Consider the following 21,397-nt stretch of genomic DNA (forward strand, 5'->3'; position numbering starts at 1 on the left):
GTCAAACCCACCTGAATACAACTGTCCTGGAGATTGAACTACTAATTATATATCTGGAGCCAAACAACTGATAATACATATATCTTTATGGGTGAAACAGGCGAGCAACTGAACACCTTGGGCAAACAGTTTATTATTTAATTAAATACTGCGGGTAGACAACTCAACCACTTCTCTTAATAGGTCGCGTCTTTTGACATTATGGTAACCAACTATACAAATACAACCTATTACGAGAAGAAAAGGCTGACAAATTTTACGTTTTCTATGCATCGGACTATGTCAGTTAAGTAGGTTGCTTGGGTTCGTAATTTTCTGATACATATGTTGAATTAATTAACAGGAAACTGATATGCCACTTTACAGGCAAACATATTAATTTACAAGGTCAATATTCTAATTTACAAGGTCAATATTCTAATTTACAAGGTCAATATTCTAATTTACAAGGTCAATATTCTAATTTACAAGGTCAATATTCTAATTTACAAGGTCAATATATTAATTTACAAGGTCAATATACCAATTTGTCCAGCAACCTCACTTCTTCAAGCATTATGCATTGTTCGCAATCAACATGGTATTATTAGTGAATTGCGAACAGTCGTCGTGCCCCGCTAACCCACCTAGTGTCCCACTAAGTCCTCCTTCGTCTCACCATGTCCTGGACGTCTAGGATCCAGTTAAGAACGCAGGAGTCTGTAGTGACCACCAGTGATGGACCTGTAGCATCACATCCCAGCTCCAAGCTGCCGGAGTACCCAAGGCGGCAGCCTACCTCTACCACCTGCCCTGGACACACCTCGCTCACTCCACGCTGTAACGCGACCAAAATTTATCACATTACATAAATTACAAAAAAAAGGGCTGGTAGAAGATTACCCTAAACCGTGCATGTATGGCACATGCCAAACAGGAATTATTATGAATAATTGGTTGAGCCTAGTCTCAAGGGTCTCGCCTCCAACCGTAGACTAGTTTCAGTTTATAAATATATTTTAGTATCTTACCGGCATATTCGTCAGTGTTCCACTGGCTAGCTCTGTTAGATCCATCAGATTCGTCTGTGGCAGCTGGCAGCATCCTGGAATAATGGGCAATGTTTAGTGATGTGTGACAATTTGGATATTTTAAAAGCATTTTTAAGTACAAAGAAAAGCATCGATGTTCGTCTGTGCATTCATACATACATTTTAATAATATTGATGTCAATAAAATAAAGAGTGCCTGTGTGTTTATCTGGCCAAAGTAGGAAGCCAGGATGCCTCGACCAACTTTCCAAGATAATACATGGTGGGAGGAGGGGAAGGGGAGGGTGTGTGTCATAGGCCAGTCAGGGGTCTGTTTCAGTGCTGCCGTTTAAGAAATATCGGCACCTATAGATATCCTCTGTGATTTTTATGAGGTCTGAAGTCCAGGTGATATGCTTTTTGGCAGCATTTGTAATAGTTTTTTTCAGTGCTTCGTAATATCTTTTCTGAGAGAGAGAGGCGTTACGGGAGAAGGAAGGAGAAAGGTGCGGAGGATGGGAGAGTGGGGAAATAGAGAGGTGGGAGATGGGGAAGAGAGGTGTGATAGTGGAGATGGATGGGGACATTGGTGGAGAGGGGGTGGGAGGGGACATATGAAAATACAGAGGAGAGGGAGGAAAGGAGAAGGTACACCCTGAAACAGCAGAGTACCACATCTAGTACGCTAAATATATACCACATGCATTCAGATATCCCTTCCCCCAAATCTGAAATATTTTAATGAGAGCAGCATGCGAGTGTATATTCCCCCCAACACTCACCCCTAGTGGGTGCAGGGGTACGTTTATGACTACATACGCTTCCTTACACTTTATGCCTACTACTCACCCAAGATCTTTACCACTTACGGGCTATTCATGCCCGTGTCACGTCCTGGTTGGCTTAATCTTAATCACCAAGATCTTATCATTCCACACTAAACAACCATCACTCACCATCAGGGGTCTTTGATGTAGTGGATAAAGACGATGTAGTCGTGACTGTAGTCGACGAAGGGGTCTTAGATCCTTGTGTCGTGGTGGTAGTAGTGGTCGTGGAGGTCTGGGGTGCAAGAGTCGTGAAGTTCATTTTAGTTTCGCAGATGACGTAACCAGTCATAATTATTGCAGATTTCTTTGCATTGTAGCTCAGGAGGCCCCATTCCTCGTAGGTGTTTTCTACCGAAGAAAATAGTTTTCGAAGTTACTCATAAGAGAAAACGGGAATAAAAATACATAACAGTGGGGGGGGGGGGGGGGGGGTGACCTTTGCAGTCTATTCAGAGGTCATGTTAGAGAACGATCTATCGAATCCCGTTTCTATTCTAAAAGTAAGAGGTCAGAATAATAAAATGACAGTCTTTCTTCACTATTTTCCACTTCCTCCGGCAACAACCTTCGTGACCAATATATCCGGATCGAAGTATAGCGAGTCTTTTTATAAACAAAGTGACAACATCGTAACAAAGTGAAAGACGCCGATATCTTAATCCCAGAATTTTATTTCCCCCCTCTCCCACTTGTTCACTTTCCTCCCAACCATTTTTCTCTCGACTTTATTTGTTTACCATCCTGTCACTTGCCGCTTTCTCAGCAGTGTCATGGTATCCTTAACTACTCCTCACCACTTTTCTCTCCCATCTCATCCACCCTGTCCTGTCCACTTTTGACTTCTATCCCCAAACCTTCAATTTCCTTACCAGCGTCACACGACATCTTGAAGTCGCCCGGGAGGAGCAGAGCGTAATTTATTCGTGGCATGATGTGCTGCTCTGCCACGGGCATTCCTGTGTTGGGGTCGAGCACGACGATTCCCTTCTCAGTCACGGATGGGTCCACTGCAGTGTCCCATCCTGTCCACTCTCCTGTAGGGCGGTAAAGGGGGGAAGCGGAGGCATCTCTTACTATACATTCATCGTAAACAAACCGAGATGCTATGTTGGTCTGAAGCTTAGTATGCAAGGGTGATACAATGCTTACTATAGCAATCAACACCATTTCAGTGTTCAAAAGACATCAAGAAGCATATATTGCAAGGATTTATTTTCCCCCCTGAGAGCATATTCCATGCATCAGTTTTCTATATCGTAATTTTCCCTTAATTATGAAGTAAGTACTTATCAAAGAAGGCATCAAGCCGGGTAGGCTATGTAGCACATTATGAAACGCCGAGATTTCCGAACGGTTGTTCTGACACACTATAGAGCTAGTCAACTAATAACTATTTCAGTCTCACACAAGCTTACGGTCATTAGATTTTAATGTTATACACAATTATGTATTAGTATACAGAAAGCTAAGAAAATTTCAGTTATTTAAGATAGATATCTATCTAACAGTGCTATTTACATTAGTAATCATTCGTACCCAGAAATGTATCCTGGCAAGGTTGTATCTGTACACTCACCTAAGTTGCATCTCCTAGCACTCATTCGTTTTGTCATCGATCGTCTAAAGAAACTGTTCCCAATCCCCTCGTTTTCTTTCAAATCCAGTGTCAACTACTCCCTCTTCTCGTCGTTTCATGGTCCCATTACTCAATATTATAATGATTCATTTTGTCTAGCTGCCATCAATGGCCTTTCGTTTAAGAGTATTTTAAGCCTGTAATGTCTGCCTGCCTCTCTCATTCCCATCGTCCCCCCCCTCTCTATTCTTTTCCTCCCCAAACCCCCCCCCCCTCCCTCCCTGTAACTTCCTCTAACACTATTATTTGTAATTCTCTCGTCCCATCGTCATTAGTCCATTCCACGACTTACTCCGAAGCAAATTCCTAAACTCTTTCTAGTTTCTCTGTTGCTTCAGACTAGGGGGCTCCTCCACAGACGCCGCTGCACACTGGGGACCCCATCGAATGGAACTTTTGGTTCTTAAAAGCTGTTCTTCCTGCCGCTGCAGGTGTGCACTCGCGTCTCTCCGATTGCAGGGTTCAAGCTTTAACGTTCAGTTGGGACAGTCGAAGTTTATCACACCTACTTTTGAGTATAAATACGGACTTCGAATTATCGCTTCCTAGTTTGTTCACCTTCCTTACTATATTATAATCTCTAGGTTGCTTCTGGTTCATCTACGCGTTCAGCATCCCTATATGTACCTTGGTCTTTTTTTTTTTAATAGTGCCATTGTTCATCTTATCTATATCCTGGAGAATTTTGGAGAGAATGATCGTGTCCTTGTCTTATTGTAACAAGACTGAGAAACAGTGAGTTACATTAGCTTTTCATTGTAGTGTATGCCATTCAATTCATGGCCTTTTCATCTCAAACTATTGGGTATCTAATGGAATAACGACTGACCATTTTAGTGTGCGTGTGTGTGTGTGTATGTGTGCGTGTGTGTGTATGTGTTTGTGAAACATTACCAGTCACGCCGTTGTGGATCTTCAATTGGTCTTGGTCTTCGCTCATCACCAGGCCGGAGGTCAGAATGTTCGTCATGTTCTTCGTTCCTGCAAGAACGTTATGCTAAACTGTTAAACGTAGATACCAATAATGTAGGGATTTTGTGCATGTACATAATCAAAAGCACGCGCACACTGCACAATAAACCGCTGGGGTTTGCTACACAATTATTCCCAGAACCGACAGTACTGGAAAGCATACAGTGAACAATGAGCTATATCACGATGACCTGTAGGGACATGATTTGGACATACAAAATTATTAGAGCTGTATAAACTGGATACGGAAGAGCCACCGGGGTGTAGTAAAATTTCGTCAGCGTACGGGCCGTGAAATAATGTAATAAATTGAAAGGGAAAATAATAGAGGACAGATCAATCCATTATTAAGCAGGTTTAAAAAGTTAATATGCATTCATATAACAAAAACCCATAACTGATATTGATCAAACCACACTAGAAAGTGAAGGGACGACGACGTTTTGGTCCATCCTGGACCATTCTCAAGTCGATTGTTTACAATCGACCTGAGAATGGACCAGGACGGACTGAAACGTCGTCGTCCCTTCACTTTCTAGTGTGTGGTTTGGTCAACATATTTCAGCCCCGTTATTGTGTAATCCACTGACCTCCAAAGTTGGTGTTGTTGCACAGAAGGCAGGAGACCAGGAAATGCAGCTCCTCCCTACTCTCAATGCCTACCCTCTTGCTCTCTCCTGTACATACCTCTGAGTCCACGTAATCGACCGTGCTCTGCACGGTCTCCTTTGAGACTAAATCTGTACAAGATACAAAAAAGCTGTAAACACTGGGGGGGGGGGGGGGGGGAAGAGAGGGAGAGGGGGGGAGAGGGGGATGGTTGTGTAGTTAGGAGGGCGTTGGGAGAGGGTGACAATGCTACTGGGTTGGGTTTATATGAAGGGAGGAACATGGATGTTTACCAAATTTGAAATTAATTAAATTAGATTATCCTTAAGGCTTTTTTTTTAGCATTTCTTAATTTCCAAGGATCGACCTGTTGAAGTGTACTTATTTTTCCTTCTCGAGTCAATCTTGCGATAATTTATTTTCTTTGTTAATATCACACTATTGACATATTTGAGAGATTGCCTTAATTATTAAGCATTTATTAAATTAGCTTAGAAAATGCTGATGAATAATCAGCCTGTTTAGGTTAGAATTGTTAGATACCGACGTTTAGTGTTCAAAATATATAATTCATATCTGAAGTGTTCAATCAACTGTATTTACCAACAAGAAAAACAGCTGAACAAATTAATTTATTGAATTCCTCAAGCATGCCTAAAGAGCACGAGATTATTATATATATATATATATATATATATATATATATATATATATATATATATATATATATATATATATATATATATATTATAAAAGTAGTCTCAATATATCAGTAACAGTTAAAGTCAATATTATACAAAATAAATGCTAAAATTAGAGCAAATGTAATACAAACATTTTTATGCAAATTCTCAAGTTAAAGTTGCTCCCACGAAGACTTTTGAGGTACAAAAAAAAAAAACTTAGCTGTCTGGAAGAATTTGCATAAGTAATTTGCCCCCAACTAAACTTGCAGGAGATGGTTCATGGGTGGAGGTCCCCTTCCCTCCCTCCCCCCCCTCCTGACTTCACCGAATTACATAGTTCTTTTTAATGATTGTGTTAAAACAATATTAAAATAATAACCCTTTATTCACAAGTTTTCATAAATTAATAATTCCGTTTATATATAAAAAAATTATACGTCGAAATAGTATAATAATTATATAATGAATACTCTATAGAGAGCTTAATTTGTGAGCGATGTATATATATATTCCAGTTTTGGAAAGGAAAGCCTTATTTATTTATTAAACAGCTTACGAGCTTGGGAAAGCTATAAGGTCGCTCTCTACCTACCATTGTTATTGTCATAGACATCCTCGTAGCTCTTCAGTGCTCAAACTGTTTTCATAAATACAAACTACCTTCTTTAATTAGGGAAAGTTGAACAGGTTTCGTAAGCCAACACCCAAATTTTTTTTTCTCGAATTAAATATTTCGTCATGATCTTAATGCTTTAATAAGATATTACGCCTCACTTCTAGCGAGTTAAGACGCTTCCTTCCTCCCCCATCCCATCCCAAATCCTTATCCTGATCCCTTCCAAGTGCTATATAGCCGTAGTGGCTTGGCACTTACTCCTGATAACGATGGAAGGGAAGGGAGCCGAGGGCTGACGAGTGAGGAAGCTGTATATCCTATCAGTGTTTGACATTTTGATTATATTATTTACAAATAAAAATGTAAATGATAGAGTACATCAAATTTTATTGCACCAGAGTTGAGTTTCTAGGCAAGGCAAGACGTTTTGGTTAGTTTCCCCAACACCTGGAGCCTTCAGCAGTAAATGGATATCCGGGAGTTAGTCCACTGTTGTGGGTGGTACTCTTGGGGAAAGTCAGTAGTTGCCCGGGAAAAACCCCAACAAGCTTAATAGGCTTCCTTTTTATAACAACTATAAGCCATATAAGATAACGGTACACTGCTAGAGTGTGGCCACACACACGGACGCCCTGGTACACTGCAAGAGAGAGTACTTTTTTTTTTAAGCTGCTGAAATATCGCCTGTATGCTCAACCAAAAACACAACCACGACCCATTTCGGTATTACAGCTATTATGAGTTACAAGGACTTCTCTGTAACTTACCGCGAACTAGGTACGAGCTTCCAATTTCGAAGTTGTAGCAGATTTTGTTGGGACAAAAACAACGGAGGTTGGAGTTGACGTAGGGAGACTTGGCCATCGTAGCTGAAGTCCCGGCAGACAAGACCTGCGCCACTGGACGTTTGGTATCTGTGGCTGCTGAACGAACGTTGCTGTTTGGTTGACTCAAGTGAATTGAAGCTTCTCCCTGGCCTTGAGACAGATTCTCGAGTGCTCTGCTATTAATCTCCGATGATTTGGAGCCTATTGAAAGGGAGTTAGTGTCCATGTCATAGGCTTCAGAGACTGTTGGAGATGATTCAGAACCTTTTGTAGAGACTTCTATAGGGATTTTAGAATCAACAATAAAATCCCGAATGCCAAAGAGTGGAGACGCAAGGTCCTTATTAGATGTAACAAGTTTCAGCGCTGAAAAGCTGGTCTGACTTGCGCTTCTCTTGTTTAGGTCCCACGGTGACGTTATGTTAATTCTCGTCCAATCTCTACCGTGTTCAGGTCTCCTCCACGATCCCTTGTTATTGATCTGCCTCTTCCAGAGACCTCTACGATCAGGTTTGCTAATCCATATCTTATTGTAGGCAAATTCACCGCGAACATTATTATCAGAATTGGATTCTCTCGTAGAGGGCAGCGCCCTCTCTGTAAAGTAGCGTATAGGGTGGTCTTTTATGTGGTGGTTGATGGCGGCAGTGGTGTAGGAAAAGGACGACCACAAGGACACTACCGCAACCCACAAAAGCAACAGTTCGTAAGTCACTTTCATCGTGCTTTTAAGTCCCTTGGCTTGTGGTTCAAGCGCGCAGACTTCTGGCTTCAGAAGGTCGAGGTGTTGGGCGTGTCAGGGAGTCTTCTGCTTTAAGAGAGCCATGATGCAACGAGTGACTAATAGTTTGACAGCACAGGTGCTCGAACTGGAGCAGGGCAAACAGAGCTGCACTTATTCTGCGTTATTTTCATATTAAAATTGCCTTTAACACAGATTTGTAAATCGGCAAATTAGTTACTTTACAAAGAAACATGCCAGTCTGCAGTTTCTCTCTCTCATTACGTTTCGTACACTTTATACGAAGCTAATGGCACTGTGAGAGGATAAACCAGTGGAAGTTAAAAGAAATGTCCTTCCGTGAACCTCACCCCTTCCAAGACAACGGGTGACTGGTGGTCGGTTTCACACTGGGAACCTCAGTATGTTACCAAGTCACAGAGTTGACTTTCCTTCCACTTTAAAATGTTTACCTTCATAATTAAAACCAACAATAAAAATCACGCTCTTGTCCGATTACAGGGATGTGGATGTAAGCCGAGTCTCTCTTTCGTAGCGACTTAAAAAAAAAAAAAACGAGCAAAATAATTTGTTTACAAGAAAAGTACCTGGCAACTAATGCAATCTTCGATAAGTAATGTGTTATCACTTGCTCACAAATATTCCTTTACCTTAAGGGGAATACCAGAGACTAGTGCTCGATCCATGGTATCGAGATAAAAATTACTATAATAATAATAAAGCCTAACATGACAGGCAAGGACAAGAAAACTTCTCAATAATCCCACAAAAATAATGGAAAAATATAATAATTTATTTAAAAATAATCTTCATATGCTTCAGAGCTTAGGAGAAAAGCCTTAATGCCATTCGTCTCTTGACGGTGACGACGTGCTAATTCCCACAGAGTAAATTTAGCTCCTCACCGGGTGGTCAGAAGCAAGGTGTTCGATACAGTGCAAGGAATTCAGCACATTTCGCTTCCAGTAGATAAACGACATATGAGATAAAGAAACAAGTAGTGTATTGTGAAGACTAATAATAAACAGAAGCTACCCCTATGACTATCTCCATTGGTCAAACTATTATGTATTAGCAATAAGACCTACCATTAATGTATAATGACTTACTATAAATATATAACTCTTGAAATAGCACTTCCTCTGTAACTAGCTGACATTGTAACTATATGGTGTGAAGGATAGATGAAATTGTTTATGTAATAATCTAAGATGAGGTCTGATAAAGACCTTTTGTGCCCTCTGCAATGCTTTTTACGCTACCGCTCACAGGATGGGTATGGGGTGCACAATAAACTAGCCGCCTCCAGCGGCAACAATCAAAATCAAGCTGTTCGACTGTGAGGAGACTGTGAGAAACGACTGTTTTACAACAGACGAATCTTGTGGATCTTGAGCCCTGGTCTTCCACAGAGAAGAAGCACAGAGCATCACAAACCCCGAAAAGAACTCTTGGCTAGCATTAAGCATCACAAGTTCCGGAACTAAACCACAGGACCAGTTACGAGCATAACAAGCACTGGAAACGAATCCTTGGCTAGTAGCACCGAGCACTACATGCTTCGGAACCGAGCCCTTGACAAGCTAGATAACACACTCCTAGTTATTTCTAACAGTAAAAAATAATGCCAACTTGCAACGCTTGTGGAATTTATTATGGTCTGACAGCGTGCTTGGGAGGATTTAGATCATTTATTCTCTTGTTAGGCAAGCCAATTTAGTAGTTTGATTGTTTAATAGGAGAGGCAGGGGGAGGGTGAAGGGAAGGGTAGACCTGGGGAGGGAGGGGTGAAGGGAAGGGTAGTGCTGGGAGGGAGGGGGAGGGGGTAGAGATGAAGGAAGAGTCGAAGATGATCGAGCATGGCATGATAACGTTATCTCACATTGACTGAGCCACTTGGGCGACACGCTCTTCGTATTTGTGGCTATATAATGTATATTTCTTACATGATTAGTGGAAAATACGTATCAAAATGCAGTTTCATAAATTATTATTATTATTAGTATTCATATGTTTAGTTATACATGCGGTTTATTTTTGCTTGATAGTTTACTCCGCTTCCGCACAGAGAGAGGCAGATTGTATGAGCGTGAGAATAAGTGAATGTAGGTCAGAGAATGTGAGTGAGAGAGTGTTAATGAGTGAGCGAATGCGGGTCACTTACATGTTCTTTTGTAGTGTCTATTTTCACTTTCTCCACTTCTTTAAACCATTGTTTCCTCTGATCATACCAAACTATAACAAATATAAGAAACTACGCCTAAACCTATATTTTTTTAACACTCGCACACACTTAAGATACCCTCTCGAAAATTTAGCCTACCAACTAAATATAGGCAAATATATGTTGGTTAGCATTAGCTTACGGTCAAAGCGCATATTTGCGTTCGAAATTTAACCTGAAATATACAGGTTTCGCAAGATGACACCAAATCATCACCTCGTGATGAATCGAGGAGCTTCAGCTCCTGTGTCCCGCCTCATGACCTACGCTCAACTGGTTAAGGCGTATCCCATTCTCCAGGGTCCCACCTGCCTCTTTAATTCATCAAAATTCATACGCAGATACGTGCGTATGTGGGCGTCGAGGTTACCGGTATCTTTATTAATGTTAAAAATAATAATTCTGTTGCAGCTTTAATGCTTTTATTAATACTGAATCAATCGTTGCTTTGTGGGATTTAACTTATTTCTGTTCCCTCGATACTTATCAATCTTATCAGTTGACGTCACTGAGCTTATCTCTTGGAATTACAAAATCAACACGTACGTACGTGTGCGTGATGAATTTGTGCGCGCGTTTATGTACGCATATTTGGCCGTTAGTGTTCATGGCTAGATACAAGCAGCTCCCTGTTTCAACGTCTCTTGTGTGGTAGTCCAGAGGGGCTACGCTGGCTTCATGCTCTGTTTCCCTTGACTTCTAAAGATCTCTGGAAGACTCACAACTTCTAACTTTTCCTTGTTATCGTAAACTTGCCACTAATTCATCTTATAACTAAAAGCTCAAAATAAAATAATGGGTAGGAAGTAGAACAGTTAAACTTGCACTGGAAAGGACATCCCTATTAATGCTATTTGATGAAATGGTTCGTAAATAGCGCTAACAAAGCGTGAATAGGGATTTCCATCTTTATTAATCTACTTTACCGAGCCTCAAAACATTACCTACAATTTGTAATGAAGGTCTTTGATATAACGCTTAAATAGCGATTGTCCATTAATCTGTAAATCAGGCTTTTGATAATTTTTTCCAAAAATATTGAAATTAAAGTCTCAGAATATTCTGGAAGAAAACCTTATTCCTTTCATCCTACAACCTGCTCTTCGCCCTCCTCCAGTCATAATACAAAACTACCCCGCTCCTCCAAGCATATATACACACTTACAGCCCCGCTCCTGTGTCAGGCAAGTCCAATACGGGTTCACTATAGCCAACCCGTCCTCGACTCAAGTCCATTACATTCAGCGGTCAACCCCACAGACGCATTCATAAATTTTAACATGCTGTTCATTCAAAACGGGAATTCTCAAGTATAAATTAATATTATAATATATTAGCATATTGTGTATATATAGGCATAGGATAGGTTAGGTTAGGTGTTTGGGTTCTGTTGGCGATTATTTGTATTTTTAGTACGTGGGTGAAGCATTTATAGCGTTGTGATTCGAACAAAATTCGTCAGTGAAGCACTTGTTCCGGATATGTTCGAACGTCAGCAGTTGTGAGTCGTGTGTAAACCGCTTTTCATTCATAAACAGGGGGTTTGGCGGGTGCATGGAATCACTTTTGGATCTTTGTTTGGAGGACGGGCTCACTATAGCCCGTGCTACTTGAAGCTTTTTGTTCCGAGTAGCTGAATCTTAAACAACAACAACATCCAAGCATAATATTCCCCCCCCCCACGCTCCTCCAAGCATAATTCAAGCCCCCTCGCACCATCTAATGCCCTGGATGCGTTTCCTCCGATAATCTTCCAGCACAAGTGTTTTTTGCTGGGTTTATCAGAACTGACTCTTGTACCTGATACTGTAGGTTTATTTCGGTAAAGTCAACACCATTATGGTGTGAAAATCAATCTTCAACTTTCCAGATTCTACATCATTAAAACCTTGATAAATGTTATCTTAATGCCAACGAAAACACAGATACAAATTTATTTAAATTAGATAGCCTCTAAAAGCTCTTGCAAAGTACAGGCGATATCAACCTTGTGCTTACCTCAAGATGTTTTAACACGACTTTTTATATTAAAAAGTTTAGACAACTTTATACTTTTCCCTTAAAAAGTTTATATAAAGTTGTTCTTGTATATTAACTAACATGCTACAGCAATGTGACTACTGTGTTCCAGTGAATATTTGATCATACGGACTTGTGACTTGTCGACCAGGCTGCAGAGTTTATCCTTGCATTGTATCTAGAGTCTCATACGAGACCAGGATTCATTAAACATTTACACCTCTATTTTCGAAACCTGTTCATCTTTCAACAATCAGGGCAGCTTTGTTTACATTTATTAAACAGTTTAGGAGCTTGGAAACTTCACAACGCAAGGCTATCATTGTTATAAACAACCTCATAGTGTTTCGAAGCTCTTAAAATGTTTTACAAATGCAAACTAAGACGCCATGATTAGGGGGAATATATACAAGTTTCGTATATGAAATTCCATGTTGATTTCCGTAACTAATAGGGTCCACAATGAAAGGTTATATGGTACAGAAGGAAGCAAATATGCAATATAGAAGTGAACGAGTTAGTCTGTGAGGATGATAGAAATAGCGTAAGATACTATTCTTTTGGGATGTGTATCATCTCAATAAACTTACTTGAACTCGAGCCCGTCATTTACAGGACTGATTAAAATAGCTTCTACGTATTTTTGCTAATATTACACACGCAGAGTTTATTATTAGGCGTGTTAAAACCTTTGCCCTTTCTTAAAAATAGAGTAATGCTAGAAGCTTGGCCGCTCTGTTAATCTTGTTCAATGCCATGATGCAATATATATAGTCAACTCAAAATTGCTAAATGTTATACGAATATTTAGGAATAGACGGTATTAAACCATGACCTTGCATCAAATATTTCCAAGCCGAGTCCTTTATGATATAGAGTTCAAATAATATACATTCATGTTCCTTCCCCCCCCCCCTCCCCTGCGATCGTTTGAGATTTGAACTTGGGCCTGAAATACACGAGCCGTTAGACTAAGACTTCTAAAACCCCGCCAGGAGTACCACCATGGTGCCTGGCGGAGAGCCACTCCCCCTGCCCTCAAATACCATACACTCACAATATCGTGGATAATACGACAGGAACAGAATGTTTCTCCATCTCCACGAGATCTCACAAGTTGTGCACGAGACACTGAGGTTGGGGGGCGGGGGAAAGACGCGCTGAGGTCGGCTAATCCCTGGCGAGTCCTCAGAACGTGACAGGGGGAAATTTCCATCGACCTCAGCGCGAATTATGTTGATGAAATTGAATTTACTTTCAGTCACTCTGTAATTCGTCGTCTTTTCAAAAGTCGTTTAACTTTAATACAACAAAGTGACAACGATGAAACGATAGTAATCGTTCTTTTATGCACGAAAGCTATGATTCCCTCCATAATTCACACCAACCAATCCATCCTCTACCCAAAGACAACACATACCATCACTGTCGTTAATGTCACTATGTATATTTTATATCCATAGTTAGGTCTTGAAAAAGTTCAATGTTCTCGCCTGATTGTGCTTGTGGGAATTTAGTTTCGGTTCTTTGGTCCTGCTACTAAACTTTAAATTAACTAGTGTACAGGTTTCCGGGAATATTTACATTTGGAACCGTGAATGAAATCTGCCTCCTCCACCACTTAATTTCCTAATGCATTCTATTTGTTAACTACTCCGACACTATATTTTTCCTAATGTGTGTCTGGTTCATTTGGGCTCCCAGTTTTCACCCGTGTCCCTTTGTGAGAGTATTACCAGTGTTAAGTAGTCTGTCTTTATCTATCCTATCAATTTACCTGAGAATTTTGTATTTGGTAATCAAGTCTCCCCAATTTTATTCTGTCTTCCTGCGACGCAATGTTATATTCATGCTTTTCCTTGTAACTCTTACCTCACAGTCCTCTGACTAGTCTGGTGGCAGATCTATGAACTTTTTGTCCAACTTCGTCTTGTGCTTAGATATGGAATCTACACTGGAGCCGCATATTCCAAGATTGGTTTGACATGTGCGACATACAAGATTCTGAATGACTTTACATAAATTTATAAAAGACAATCCTTTAGTTAACCCGTCATGCATATGCCCCTGATCAAATCCTTTATATGTGGATGTATTTTGGTGATGTTGGCGTATCTTATCTTGAGGTTACCTTGAGGTGATTTCGGGGCTTAGCGACCCCGCGGCCCAGTTGTCAACCAGGCCTCCTCGTTGCTGGACTGCTCAACCAGGCTATTGGACGCGGCTGCTCGCAGCCTGACGTATGAGTCACGTAATTGTTTAGGCCAGTGATTGTTAACAGTGCAGACTGGAAATGACTGAAGCACACCGTCACTACTTCAAACACAGATTTACAAAATGCTGACTTTTTCAAGACTAGAAAAGACTTGTTTTAAATACATCGTAAATCCACGGAACCTGTTTGATATATCAATCCATCATCAAAACATTAGATAAATGTTAACCCAGCAGCCACCACCCTGTTAAGGAATAAAAAAATGATTTACACCCGACTGCTGGGACTCTACCCATTACCTTCTAACTTCTCAAACAGCAAGACAAACAGCAAGACAAACAGCAAGACAAACAGCAAGACAAACAGCAAGACAAACAGCAAGACAAACAACTTCTGAAACTTCCTGTGTTCACAGGAAGTGAACACAGGTTCACTTCCTGTGGTCGGAGCGCGCCTCTAAATGCTTCACTTATTGTAAATACAAATAATTACCTGCAGTACCAAAATCCAGCAACCACCCAAGGCTTACTCAGAGAACTACAATAATTTTTTTCTCGATAAAACGGCGCTTTTGATGTCAACTTATGGAACAATCTATGATAAGAGTTTTAGAGAATGATCACACTTTGGATAAGCATAGTCGGTGAATGCGATGGTTATGACGACTCGTTTGTTTGAATAAACGTTTCTATAAACATCGTCCTATTTCACCACTGTAAACTTGTCATCCGGACTTCCATTGCACGAGCGAACATACATCCCCGCTGGTTCAAATTATTCCCGGGTGTAATCCTGACTTATGGTTGTATACCTGGGCGCTACCCACCACCTGGGCGCCACCCACCACCTGGGCGCCACCCACGCAAGCTTCCTTCTTTATCATAGATTTCTTAATTCCTTTAACTTTCCCGAGTTAAAACAATTTTCTTTAAATCTTTTTCTGCTCAGTTCTGCTGCATAACAACTTCCTTCCCCCCAAAGAGCGTCTTCTTGACAGTTTGCCGTTGGCCATAAGGGCCCCACAACCTCCCGAGGGTTACCTTGAGGTTACCTTGAGGTGCTTCCGGGGCTTAGCGTCCCCGCGGCCCGGTCGTCGACCAGGCCTCCTGGTTGCCGGACTGATCAACCAGGCTGTTGGACGCGGCTGCTCGCAGCCTGACGTACGAGTCACAGCCTGGTTGATCAGGTATCCTATGGAAGTACTTATCCAGTTCTCTCTTGAACACTGTGAGGGGTCGGCCAGTTATGTTCCTTATGTGTAGTGGTAAAGGCAACCACAACACCTCTCTCACCAACAAGAAAGCATACTTCACTTTAGTCCTGAACTATGTTCAGCGCTATACTTTGCGTATATACACAGATAAACGTGGTATATTTGTGTATATGTGACAAGTGTTGATGAATCTGCTCACTTCTGAACGTTGGTTTTATTAGGCAATAATACCTACAGAATTATTGCCTCTGATTTTTTTACTATATCTAGCACAATGGTCTGCGTTCTCGGCTCATAACCTATTAAATTATTTCACGTAAGGTCAGCTTTGCGCACAGAAAAGCGCTTAAGGTAATGGGTAATACGAGATGCTAGGTCGGTCAGGTTAAGCATGAGTGGGTTTGACTAATAAATGGATCGGTAACAGCGCAGATAGCCTCTTAGGTGATCTCTGAGCTTAACAAGCTTGTTCCCGACAGTGGTATCTAGCAATATAGATATATACTTTTATATAAATTGGTCACCTGAACCTTCCATGAAAAAACTAAATAGTGTGTCCTTTAAGCGGTAAACTTGCATCATAGAAAACGATACGTCCGAAAAGTCCCAGAGAGGAGTGAACACTAAATATGGACTTTTGAGGGGATTTGATCCTAGTTTTGGGACGAAAATGGGACAATATTTGATCAAGAAAATTTCAGACCCCTGTCATAGAACCAATAACTCGCTGGTTAAGCCCACATGAGAAGTAGAACTACCGACCTTGACTTTTTGGGTTATTTGCATACAAAATATCCCATTGTCGTGGACAGGAAGCCTGTCCCTGGATCGAGGTCCCCCCCCCATTCTTCCCCTGACGGTCAAACTACTGACCTTTCCCAGGATGCCACCCACAACAGTTTCTCAACTCCCGGCCACCTGTTTACTGTTGGTGAAAGGAAACATGCGTAACCATTTCTGTCCCTCCCGGGGATCGATACAGGATAGTCGATTATGAGTCAAGAACGTAGACCACTCATCACAGCGTCTCGTTTGCTTCCATTTGTTATGAATGATCTTTTGCCAAGATTTCTTCCGCGTTTAATCTTTCGTCGTTTTCAGTTTTGATAAATGACGCTTATCTCCTTCCCACAATATATCGCTCAGACACGCATACCGGCTGACGAAGGTCAAGCTGGACATTCCGCGCAGCTTGACACAGATACAAATAAGTTAAAAAAAATAAAGAATACATAAAATAAAATAAAATCCGAAATTAAAAAAGTAAAAACTAAAAAAAAAGGCAACTGTTAGAATAACTAAATAAATTTCCAAAAACTTAAAAAAAATCTGACCTTGTCAGCATTAAAATAGTCATCTTCTCATTTTCTTAAACCCTCCCCCCCCCCTCAACCCCCCCTCCCCGACTCTCACATTCATCATTCCATTATCGACAATCCACTTATTTTTTTCATCACGATTTCTCTCTGCATATAATCTCCATGTCCCTCTGGCGGCTGCGAGCGCAATTAGCGTTATGTACAGGGGTCCCATCAGTGTCACACAACGCAATTAGACTCGTCTGGTAATTAAGTTTGCCGCTCTGGTAATTCCCAGACAAGAGTGACGGTGTCAATGATGGGTGTTAGGGAGGAAAAAAAAAAGTGGAACAAATGAATGATTTTGAGTTAGAAGAAGAATGGAGATATACGGGGAAGTGTTAAGAAAATGAAATAAACATAAGGCAATGAAGAGTAATAAGAAAAACGGGAACGACTTTTTTATGAACAAGCTTAGGTATACACAGCAATGTGCTGTGACCCTATTCTGTGTGATAGGTTATGCAGAGCATAATTGTGTGGACACACACACACACACACACACACACAGCAGGCAACACTTGTGGCATACTGTCACATCGGCCTTATCCACCGAGACACTGTCCACGAGCGGCCTTATCCACAGACAAACAGTCCCTACCACTGGCTTTAGCTCCTAAAGTAACGTCAGTGGCAGAAATACATCTAAAGTCTGCTTACCCAATTATCTTTCCTAAGTACTCTCCTTAATGGCTGAACACCTGGGTTAAGACTTCAGTTGGCGGTTGTTTAACACCCATCACTTTATAATTAATTCAGCTACTATAGTGTTTACCTCAATTCTTTGTCCATCTTGTCCACAGCACTCGCTCCCCATCTAAATATTTGGTTGGGCTTTACCGCTAGAGACCTACGAGAGGTCATTCGGCCAGAACGCCTGCCTTTTATCTAAACATACGGCTATGGCAACTACTCAAAAATCCTGTATCTATCGAATTGGCAAGATGAAAGAAAAGGTGTATATATATAGATGTGATTGAATGTATTTAAAACAAATGGAAGGATCGTCAGAGTAAGATATATTAGGAGAACTCTTACTTACAAACACAGGACAGCCGTTCCTATGGTATGAGGAGTATTGACAACTGGTCCTCGTGTTTGGCTCCTCAGGGCGGCTGCTGATATTTAAAGACTCAATTATCTATTTTAATTAATATTCAATATAAGATTTTTCGTAAATATTAATGAATATTACAATGTATTCGAATTTTATGTTTAATTAGAGGTAGGTTAGGTTTAGTGTCTTAGGATCTGCTGGCAATGATTTGTGATAAGTTGACGAAGCATTTTCAGCCAACCCGTCCTCGAATCAAGTCCAATCCATCCAGTGTTCGATCTCACAGACGCATTCATAAATTTTTACATGCTGTTCATTCAAAACATGGTTTTTCTCAAATATAAATTAATATTATAATATATTGGCATATTGTACATATGTAGATATAGGTTAGGTTAGGCATTTAGGTTCTGTTTGCGATTATTTGTATTTGTAGTACGTGGGTGAAGCATTTATAGCGTTCTGGTTCGAACAAAATTCGTCACTGAAGCACTTGTTCCGGAAATGTTCGAATGTCATCAGTTGCGAGTCGTGTGTAAACCATTTTTCCATTCATAAACAGGGGGTTTGGCGGGTGCATGGAATAACTTTTGGGTTTTTGTTTGGAGGACGGGCTGGTTGTCAGAGTTGCCATTCGAACAGAAATAGACAGCGAAACACTATTCGAGAAATGTTCGAACGTCATCAGTTGTGAGTTTTGTGTAAACCGTTTTCCCATCCATAAACAGGGGGGGATTTTGCGGCTGAATTAACAAGCCTCCCACGTACTACAAATACAAATAATCGGCAACATTATATTAAGGATTATGCTATGACATTTTTTATGAGGGCGGGCTGAACTAGTGAGGGCCGGGAGGTGCAGTACCGACTAAGGCACGGAGGGGGTAAAGGACTAACCACTGGAGGGAGTGGCTTGCTTCCTTGTCAAAAGCCCCGGAGTATCTTGTGCATGCATGCGTATGCGAAAGTGAGAGTTTGAAGGCACTATGTATACTCAAGAACTTGTAAAGAGTGAGTGAGAGTGAGTGTTTATGTGTGTGTGTGTTCACCTAGTTGTATTCACCTAGTTGTGCTTGCGGGGGTTGAGGTCTGCTCTTTCGGCCCGCCTCTCAATTGTCAATCAAAAAACTGTTACTAACTACTAACTATTCCCCTCCCCCTCCACCACACACACACACACCCAGGAAGAAGCCCGTAGCAGCTGTATAACTCCCAGGTCCCTAATTACTGCTAGGTAACAGGTGCATCAGGGTGAAAGAAACTCTGTCTATTGTTTCTCACCAGCGCCGGGAATTGAACCCAGGATCACAGGATCACGCGTTCAGCGTGCTGTCCACTCAGCCACCGGCTCGTGTGTGTGTGTGTGTGTGTGTGTGTGTGTGTGTGTGTGTGTGTGTGTGTGTAACGAGGCGAGCTCGAGTGCATGACCACACGATTTTCGAGAGTATACGCTTTTAGTAGCACAAGAAACCCATCCTGTGCTGAAGACTTTAAATACCTGCCCGCCAGTCTCCGCAACTCAAAATAACCCCTCTGAAATGTTCACAACAACGCATAGCGAGAAAGACAGTCTATTTCTGATAGAGTCTATCATATAAGGTTCCTTACATGATAATTCCTTTACGATAGATCCCTATGTGACAGTTCCAAAGTACATTCTCACGAAATAAATGAGTCTCTAGGAGCAGGCTTCGGATAAGCTGAGGTAGGATAACAGCTCTTGCTTGCAGTTTCACTAGGTACGTCATTTGACAGCCCTTATGAACCCTAGTCTTATTTAAAGAGAGAGATTTGTCAATGTTTTACCGTATATTTTGAACCGTATTTATACCAGTCAATTCCGTCAGTTTTGCCTACTTAAAGTTGCCACTTCTGCCGCGTTACATCTGTCATCCTTAATAATTCCGTTCAGTTGCCGTATTTAATACGTCATTCTTGCCATAATAACTGTCCACACTTATTTCCGTATTAAATTCGCTATTTTGTCGTATTAGCTCTGCCATTTTAACCACATTAAATCAGCCTTTTTAGTCATAATAAATCCACCAGTATCACCATATTAAATCCATCAGTAGAGCCGTATTAATTCGGTAATTCTTGCTGTATTAATTCCGCCATTCTTTCCGTATTAATTCCGTCATTCTTTCCGTATTAATTCCGTCATTCTTGCCGTACAAAACCCGTCACTTCTGGTGGGAAAGGAGTGGTCAATTAACCCGTGCCGAGGCAGGCGCCGGCTGAAGCATTTTAAAGAGTCAGTTCTCTTATCTGGGACCCGGAAGTGAGCGTGCGCCGGCTCTGTTTACTGAGCTAAGCCGGTGTTGTTTCTGCCCGTATGGAGGAAGGGGAGGAGGACAGGTAGGAGGAAGGAGAGGAGGACAGGTAGGAGGAAGGAGAAGAGGACAGGTAGGAGGAAGGAGAGGAGGACAGGTAGGAGGAAGGAGAAGAGGACAGGTAGGAGGAAGGAGAGGAGGACAGGTAGGAGGAAGGAGAAGAGGACAGGTAGGAGGAAGGAGAGGAGGACAGGTAGGAGGAAGGAGAAGAGGACAGGTAGGAGGAAGGGGAGGAGGACAGGTAGGAGGAAGGAGAAGAGGACAGGTAGGAGGAAGGGGAGGAGGACAGGTAGGAGGAAGGAGAGGAGGAGAGGTAGGAGGAAGAAGAGGAAGGGGAGGAGGAGGGGAGGAGGAAAAAGAGAAGGAAGGAGAGGAAGAACAAGCAAGGGGAAGAGGAATAAGAGAGAAATGGAAGAGGAGGAACAAGGAAGAAAATAGCTGAAGAGAAGAAGAGGGAAAGCGATGAAGAATTTGAAAGAGGCAAGAGTGAAAGAGAGAGGAAGGTGAAAAAGAAGAAGAAGAATAGGGAGAAATGGAGGAAAAGAGAAAGAAAAGGAAGAGGAAGGAGGGGAGAAACGAAAAAGTTCTTCCGAATTTACCGCACAACACTTACCTAGTGCACAGGTCCCCCCCCCCCTGACCCACACTACTCTCCCCCCACTCAGTATATGTTAAGGCCAGTGACATGTACTAACTATATGTACTAACCTACCTACCTTGAGGCTACCTACCTTGAGGTGCTTCCGGGGCTTAGTGTCCCCGCGGCCCGGTCGTCGACCAGGCCTCTTGGTTGCTGGACTGATCAACCAGGCTGTTAGACGCGGCTGCTCGCAGCCTGACGTATGAGACACAGCCTGGTTGATCAGGTATCCTTTGGAGGTGCTTATCCAGTTCTCTCTTGAACACTGTGAGGGGCTTGCCAGTTATGCCCCTTATGTGTAGTGGAAGCGTGTTGAACAGTCTCGGGCCTCTGATGTTGATAGAGTTCTCTCTCAGAGTACCTGTTGCACCTCTGCTTTTCAACGAAGGTATTCTGCACATCCTGCCATG

General features: G+C 41.7%; 1 protein-coding gene across 3 annotated transcripts in view; it reads right to left on the bottom strand.

The window, feature by feature from the left end:
- LOC123756359 (adhesion G protein-coupled receptor L2) overlaps positions 1-18,131 on the bottom strand; it is a 36,373-nt gene extending 18,242 nt beyond the window's left edge. For 2 of the 3 annotated variants that reach the window (XM_069331237.1, XM_045739445.2), the window contains exons 1-7: positions 7,127-8,308; positions 5,039-5,188; positions 4,371-4,457; positions 2,710-2,874; positions 1,967-2,188; positions 1,011-1,084; positions 659-817 (exon numbers count right to left, since the gene is read on the bottom strand). In XM_069331237.1, coding sequence (XP_069187338.1) covers positions 659-817; positions 1,011-1,084; positions 1,967-2,188; positions 2,710-2,874; positions 4,371-4,457; positions 5,039-5,188; positions 7,127-7,907 — 1,638 coding nt within the window. In that variant the 5' untranslated portion in view covers positions 7,908-8,308. Of the gene's footprint in view, positions 1-658; positions 818-1,010; positions 1,085-1,966; positions 2,189-2,709; positions 2,875-4,370; positions 4,458-5,038; positions 5,189-7,126; positions 8,309-17,999 lie in introns of those variants that run through there. The other variant, XM_045739446.2, reaches the window with a different exon arrangement.
- Between the last annotated feature and the right edge of the window lie 3,266 nt (positions 18,132-21,397).

The sequence above is a fragment of the Procambarus clarkii genome, chromosome 25 (genome assembly GCF_040958095.1).
Source record: "Procambarus clarkii isolate CNS0578487 chromosome 25, FALCON_Pclarkii_2.0, whole genome shotgun sequence".
Classification (NCBI taxonomy): Eukaryota; Metazoa; Arthropoda; class Malacostraca; order Decapoda; family Cambaridae; genus Procambarus; species Procambarus clarkii.